This window comes from Pediculus humanus, genomic scaffold (genome assembly GCF_000006295.1).
Source record: "Pediculus humanus corporis 1103172108293 genomic scaffold, whole genome shotgun sequence".
Classification (NCBI taxonomy): domain Eukaryota; kingdom Metazoa; phylum Arthropoda; class Insecta; order Psocodea; family Pediculidae; genus Pediculus; species Pediculus humanus.
Window position 1 is genome coordinate 471,624 of NW_002987862.1, and position 7,664 is coordinate 479,287.

General features: G+C 31.7%; 1 protein-coding gene across 1 annotated transcript in view; it reads right to left on the minus strand.

The window, feature by feature from the left end:
* Phum_PHUM547170 (homeobox protein meis, putative) overlaps positions 1-6,702 on the minus strand; it is a gene marked incomplete at both ends in the record, with an annotated part of 14,768 nt that extends 8,066 nt beyond the window's left edge. The window contains 2 exons of the mRNA XM_002431739.1: positions 6,218-6,366; positions 6,693-6,702. Of these exons, the coding sequence (XP_002431784.1) occupies positions 6,218-6,366; positions 6,693-6,702 (159 nt within the window). The remainder of the gene's footprint in view (positions 1-6,217; positions 6,367-6,692) is intronic.
* Positions 6,703-7,664: the final 962 nt, after the last annotated feature.

Consider the following 7,664-nt stretch of genomic DNA (forward strand, 5'->3'; position numbering starts at 1 on the left):
GGGGGGGAAAAGGGAAAAAAAGGGAAAAAAAAGGGAAAAAAAGCCTTGGGGATTTTTTTGGGGGGAAATTAAGGAGGAGGGGTTCCAAAATCCCCCAAGGAACAAAGGGTTCCAGTTTTTTTTTCTCTCCCTCTCTCTTCCCCCTTTTTTCCTCCCCCTTTCCCAGAAAAAAAAAAAAAAAAAAAAAATTTTTTTTTTTGCCCCCCTTTTTTTTTTTCCCCTTTTTTTCCCCAAAAAAAAAAAAAAAAAACCAATTTTGGTTTTTTTTTTTTTTTTTTTTTTTTTTTTTTTTTTTTTTTTTTTTTTTTTTTTACTTTTTCTATTTCCACGAAAAAAAGTAAATAACGAAACGTATCGTTATCATCATCATCATCATCATCTCCTCTCGATTATCGTCGGACATCTTATAAGTATAAATAATATTTAAAAAAAATTCAAGTCGCATCATTTAAATAAATTTCTTTTTCGTTCGTTTGTCCGTTTGTTCGTTTGTTTGTTGTGATATCGAAAACAATATTATAAACATTTCAAAATTTTAAATTGTTTAAACGAGGAGAGACGGTAAAACACACACGAACGCACATTTTTCAAACAGGTAGAATATATCGTATTAAAAAACCAATAATAATAATAATAATAATAAAAGCCAACGGCCATAGCGTGCTGGTCACACCGGTTCCCGTACGATCACCGAAGTTAAGCAGCATCGGGCGTGGTGCAAACTTGGATGGGTGACCGTTTGAGAACGCCACGTGCTGTTGGCTTAAAAAGAGCAAAAAAATGAGAACAAGACAAAGTAAGAACCAAAAAAACAAATCTTGTTCTACTGTCGACCTGAGGCAGCTCGACGAGAATGTAAATTTCACTGCTTCTGACCCTGGCCACTCCAAAGATGTTAGTCACTGGAGCCCAGTTCAGGAGACAAATCGTTCCCATCGAATAAAGATGGACTCAGGAAGACCTTCAAGAATTGATGTGGTGCTATCTTATAATAAGTGGCACCACCGAAATTCGAGTATTTGTCCCTAAGGAATCGGGTAGAAACCTCGGATAAATACTTAAAAAACCCCGACAAGTAGCCTTGTCGTGTTTAATGGTGGATAATAATAATAATAAACATTACAATGACGGCGGCGGTGGTGATGATGATAATGATAATAATAATAATTTTTCCTTCCGTCGTTCAATTTTTTATTTTACTTTATTGGGCAGATACGAAAAAAAGTTGAAATTTATGAATTTTTTTTTTTTTTTTTCATTGTTATACAATGTTAATAATAATATACGTGCGAGCGTAAACGAAACATAATTTTGTTGTTTTGTCGTGGCAGGAGAAAAAAGTTGACAATTCATTATTCACACACGGAATTTTTTTTCTTCTTTTTCTTCTTTTCTTTTGTCCAAAAATGATATTTAAGCAATAACGTTATGAAATTTACGGGTTTTTTGTGTTTTCTCCCTTTCCTTCTTTCTTTCTTTCTTTCTTATTTCTTTCCTTCTTCCTTCCCCCACATCCCCTCCTCCCCCCGTTGCATTGTTTCCTTTTTTTTCTTTATTTATTTATTTATTTATCAGGCTTTGTCGTAGTAGTTTCTCGCATCACCTCCACTCTTCGACGACATCCCTTCTCCGCTCCTTTTTTTTTTTTTTTTTTCGAAAACCTGAGATTCATAATCTCCAGTTTGGTTGTTGTTGTCGTTGTTGTGGTTGTTGTTTATAATTTATGTTAAGAAATTAATTTATTCCGGCGTAAATAGAGAGACGACGACGACGACACGTTAAAAATTTTGATCGAAATTTCGAAAATGACAACAAACCCACTATCATTTTTGTTTTTTTGTCAAAGCGACATCTTTACGACCTCCTTTTACAAAAGGGCGAGGGGAGGGATTCTCCACCAACCCCTTGCCACCGTCACACGATTTGTGTTTTCTTTCGTAAAAACAAATTAATTACGCCATTGAAATTTTTTTTTTTTTATTGTCACGATTAAAAAGTGACGGTTTTTCTTTTTTGTTCTTCCTCGCAATTTCCCGCAATCTTGTTTTTATATATTATTAATTCTCTCTCTTTCTCTCTCTCTCTCGCTGTGCAATTGTTGTTTGTTTACGATTTACAAAACATTTTTTGAAGGGTTGTTACATCAACAACAATCGTTGGTAAATAATAACGCAAACTCTCTCTCTCTCTCTCTCTCTTTCTCACGCGTTTTATTTATTTGCGAAAAAAAAAACGCGGTAATAATGATGATGATAATATACATATAAATAAAAAGTCAGCAGGTTTTAATATCGTCAAGTCGGCCCTGATATTATTTATCCCTCGTATTACAAATTTCGCAAGATCTTTCAAACAAACGACAACTACAACTACAACAACAACAACTTAATTACCGTACATAATCGCGGATGAGTAATAAAAAAAAAAAATTTTTTTATTTATTTTTATGAATTGCTAAATACAAATTTCACCGTTTACGTTAGAAATATAGTAAATGAAGAAAGTCAAAAAAGGAAGAAAGAACAAACAAATAATAAAATGAAAGAAAAAGGACAACAATAAAAGGAAAAATCTTATTTTGCCATTAACTCCGGGTTCTTCTTCTTCTTCTTCTTCTTCCCGAAAGATTTATGGCGACGTGTTAAGCTTTAATGAAAAGGCAAAACTTGAATTAGATTCGTCCGGTTTTTCCCTTTTTAAAATGCCTTTTCCTTTGTGAAAGAGTTAAATTATTTTTTTTTTTAACGAAAAAAAAAAAAGGAAAAAAGCAAAAAAAAATTATGTTGTTGTTTCGAAAGAAAAAAAGTATGAAAGAGAGAGAGAACGAAAGGGATGAAAAAATAAGAGACGAAAAAAAAATCTAATCAAAAAAAAAAAAAAAGGTGAAGAAAAAATATCTAGAACATTCGAAAGTCTAAATTACGACGACGACGACGACAACAACAACAACAACGACAACAATAACAACAAAAAATAGGGGAAATGAAAAATTTAAATTTTGTTAAAAAAAAGAAAACAAACGCGTTTGTTTAAAAGATTTATGAAAAAGAAAAAAAAGCACAAAAACCTTTTCTTTCTTTTCTTTCTTTTTATTTATAAATATCGATTCTTATCCTTATCACCCTTTTATCGCGTTTTAAAACGCGACAAAAAGGTTACGCAAAAAAGGTTTTTAAAAATTTTTGAAAATTCCGCCAAAAAAAAAAATTAAAAAAAAAAAAGATTAAAAAACTTTCAAAATAGTACGATGAACTCTTTTTTTTTCTCTCTCTCTCTCACTCTCTCCCTTCGACGACGATCATTTCATTACGAATCGTAATTATCGTTTTAACAAACAACAACCACAACAAACAAACAAACAATCGACTTTTCATGCGCGACGAGGAAAATACAAAAAGAGAAAAAAGGATATAAAAACCAATAAAATTACATTAAATTAATCGATCGATCGATAAAAATTGATGACGTCACTACTGAAAGGTAAAAATTTTCCAGAATTTACCAAAAAAAAAAAAAAAAAGAAAAAAAGAAAATTATCATTATTATTATTATTAATATTCGTTCCGGTAATGAAAGGAAAACAAGGAAAGTCGTCGTCGCATGTTCTCTTTGTTTAGTTTGATTCATTCAAAATGGAAGAAGAATAAGAGGAATTCGCATCCCTTTATCCCAGGGGATGATATTATACATCGTTTCCATGTTGACCCTTCCACCCCATTTCCTTTTTCTTTTGACTACTACTCCTCTACAAAAAATTTTTTAGACCGAGTTTTTTTTTTTTTAGAGGAATGACGACGACAACGACACTTTTAACATTTCGAAAACCCATCACAACAAACTCGTTTCGAAATATTTTTTTTTTTTTTTTATTTAAACATTTTAACTGCTGCCACGATTTTCGTTTAATAAAAAAAAAAAAAAAAAAAATCCCATTAATGGAGTTTTACTTTTCCCTCCCTCCCTTCCCCTTTACTCCCACACACACACACACACACACACCCTTACCCCTCATATCCTACCTTCTACCTCCCTTACAAACAAATCCATCCCTTATTTTTCTTCTTCTGCCTCCTCTTTTTTTCCCTCTGGAGAGTAATAATGATGATAATAAAATCCGAAACGTAATAATAAAAAAAAAAAAAAAAAAAAAAAAAAAACCATGATTATTTTTAATTTTTATTAATTTTTTTTTTCCCCCGTCGTTATTATTATTATTTTGTCGCGCGTCGATCGAACGTGGTCGTAGTGATGATTTAAAAAAAAAAAAAAAAGACGTGCAACTAACTAAATAATTAAATTTTACAAAGCGCGCGTAAACAAAATTAGAATTTTTTTTTTTCGTTCGTTTGTCTCCCGTTCGATAATTTTTTTTTTTTTTCTCGATTTTAACTTCATTTCCGGTTTAAAAATTTCTCCAGCGTTAACGACGTCATTTTTTAAAAACGTATCGATTACGTCATCGTCGTAAATATTAAGGCGTTCATTTTTCTTTTTTTTATATTTAAAACGTTAAACAAAAAAAAAAAAAAATTTTTTTTTCGTCGTCTTCCTTTACCTGTTTCCCTTTTTCCCTCCCTCTCCCACTCCCTTTAAATTCTGTTCCTTATCCCTCAACCTGTCCACCCTCCCCTCAACATCCTTTATCTTTTTTTTTTTTTTTCAGAGAAAAAAACAAAATAGAAACGTTTAAAATTTTAAAAAAATTCCCAAATGAATGTTTGTGAAAGGCGTGAACAAAAAAAATTCTGGAATCCTGGAAAATAAAAGAAAAAAATTCCAGTTTTTTCCATTTTCTTTTTTCTTTTCTTTTCTTTTCTTTTCTTTTTCTTTTTCTTTTTGCCACCAAAGATTTTTCGCATCTTTTTCTTTTTCTTATTTTTTTTTTCTTTTTTTCTATCTGCCATTCGTTAATTCTCAGTGACAAGTAAATAACACGAAATCCCGGAGAAGTCGATGTTTTCCAGAAAATTTCCTTTGGGATTTTATCCGTGTGTGTGTGTGTGTTTGTGTCTCCCTATCGGACTTAAATTATTTTTCTTTTACCGATTCCAAAATTACATATATATATATATATATATATATATATATTATTTTTTTCGGGCGGTTGTCCACCGTCATTTTATTATTATTATTATTATTATTATCATTTCGATACTACGCGTCCATTATGAAACGCGGCACGAATTTTTTTTTTTTTTTTTTTGAAATTTTCTTTTTCTCTTCGAAATAATCCTATAAATAATTATTTTTCTCCAGGCTTTTTTTTTTTTTTTAAAATGATTTTTATGCAGACAGGTACAACAACAACCACAACCACAACAACAACAATTTGTACGTTTTTTTAAAAAAACAAACCTCGCCTCCAGGTGACCAATAAATGCTTAACCTTTATAATAATAATAATAATAAAAATTCATGTTTTTTTTTTTTGGAATTGAAAATTACGTTCCAGTTATTATTATTATTATTATTATTATTATTATTATTATTATTTGATTCGATTCCGGGGAAACGATTGAAATTCGAATTTTTAATTGTTTGTTTAACTTTTGGAAATCACGTGGCTGTTTGAAAACAAACGAATCGTCTCGTAATACAAACACACGGACTGGAAAAAAAATTTTTCTTTTTTCTCGGTTTTAATTTTCCCTGGAAATCCCGGGTTTTAACAAAAATTTTGTCCGGTTTTTTTTTTTTTTTTTTTTTTTTTACTGTTTGTTTGCGGTGTTTGTGTGTGTGTGTGTGTGTGTTTGTCCAGTTTATAGGCGGGGGCAATGTAATTTTAACTTCCAACCCGATCGATCGTACGTGCGGTTTTTTTAATGTTTTTTTTTTTTTAAAAAAAAACCCAAGTTGTAATTATAAGTTAGGAAAAAAAAAAAAAAGGGTTAGAGTAAGAAAATGATTGGTTGTTGTTGTTGTTGTTGTTATGATTGGTAACGTAAACCATTGTTCTTCATTTCCAACGTGAGCGGCGTTCACTCACCTTTTGAATTATTAAAGTCTAAAAAAAAAACAACAACCAACCTACTCTCTCTTTCTCTCTCTCCTCCTTTTCCGCCCCGTTTTTTTTTTCCTCTTCCTCTTTCTTCCTCCACGTTTTCGTTTCATATTTTTTTTCCTCACGGGGGGGTTGGGGGTGGGGGAGAATGAGGTAAAGTAAAAGTTTGAGGAGGGTTCACGTGTAAATTTCTATACAAAAATTATTCAAACTTACCGTTAGGTGTTGGAAAAGCCACGCCCTGAGAATATTGGTAGCTACTTTTGGGAAAATCCCACGTTTTTTCTGATTTTTCTTTCCGTTTGTGTCGTCATCATCTTCTCCCGTACCTTCGCCACTTCCGATGGACGCATTACTCGCATCACCTTTAAAAAAAAAAAAAAAAAAAACAACAGAGATTAATTAATTTTATTTCGTCGAGTCACAAAAAAAAAAAAAAAAAAAAAAAATTCCACGACATCGAAATCGATAAATCGATCCATCGATCAATCTAGTTAACGTACGAGAAAGAGAGAGAGAGAGAGAAACATTTTCGAAAATATTCGAGCACAAAAAAAAAAAAAAAAAAAAACAAGGCCCAAAGCCAAATAATAATAATAAAAACAAAGAGAGGACGATGATTTTGTTAAAATAGATCGTTGCGATGCGGGGAGAGGGGAGAAACAAGGGAGGGGAGCTAAAAAAAAAAAACCTCTTTCCATCTTGATTGTCGAGTAGGTATGCGAACGGGGAGGAGGGAGAAAAAAACTTTATCTAACGACTTATCATATAAACTAGTCGAAAAAAAAAGACTAGAACCAATCACCTTTCTAGAATTTAGTCCGTGTTTTTTTTTTTTTTTTTAGTACCTGATACCTAATTATTTTGTTCTTCGTATTTTTTTTTATGTCGAAACCGAATCGAAAATTAAATGTTGTTGTTGTTGTTGTTTTAAATGATGGCCATCGACAAACGCCAATAAAAAAATTTTTTTTTAGTCTATCGAAACAAACAAAACAAACGAACAAACAGAATACAACCGAAAATAAAATTCGTTTAAAAAACGATTTAAGTAAAATATATATATATATATAATAAATAAATCGGGGATGAATATTGAACAAACAAACAAACAAACACACACAGCAAGAGAGAAAGAGAGAAACGTATCCGTATAAAATAACGATTCACACGCACGCACACACGCACATACGCACACACGGACACACATACGCACACACCGAGAGCAGCTGGTATTGATTTAATACGTGATGCTGCGGGTGCCTAATGGCCAACAATATTCACCGAAGGGAACCCCCAGATGAGTCATATGCAAACAGTATTATCAAAAAAAAAATTTTTTTTTTTTTTTAAAGGGATCATCTTTCGTCTGCTAAATCCGATTATCATTATTATTATCATTATTATTATTATTGTTATTTTTTTACTCTCCTCCCTCCCCCTCCTCCTCCTCCCCCCATCAATAATCAACACATCGTGTCCTCCATTAGTTTCAAATTTCATTTATACTACTCGTCATTTTTCTGACCCAATTTTTTTTTTTTTTTTAAAAAGACGTGGCAGTTACATTTCGAACGTTTATTTTTTTTAACCGATGATACCGTCCGTACAGAATCTGCCACGTTTGTTTAAAAAAAAAATTTTACGTCGGGAAAAGTAGAAA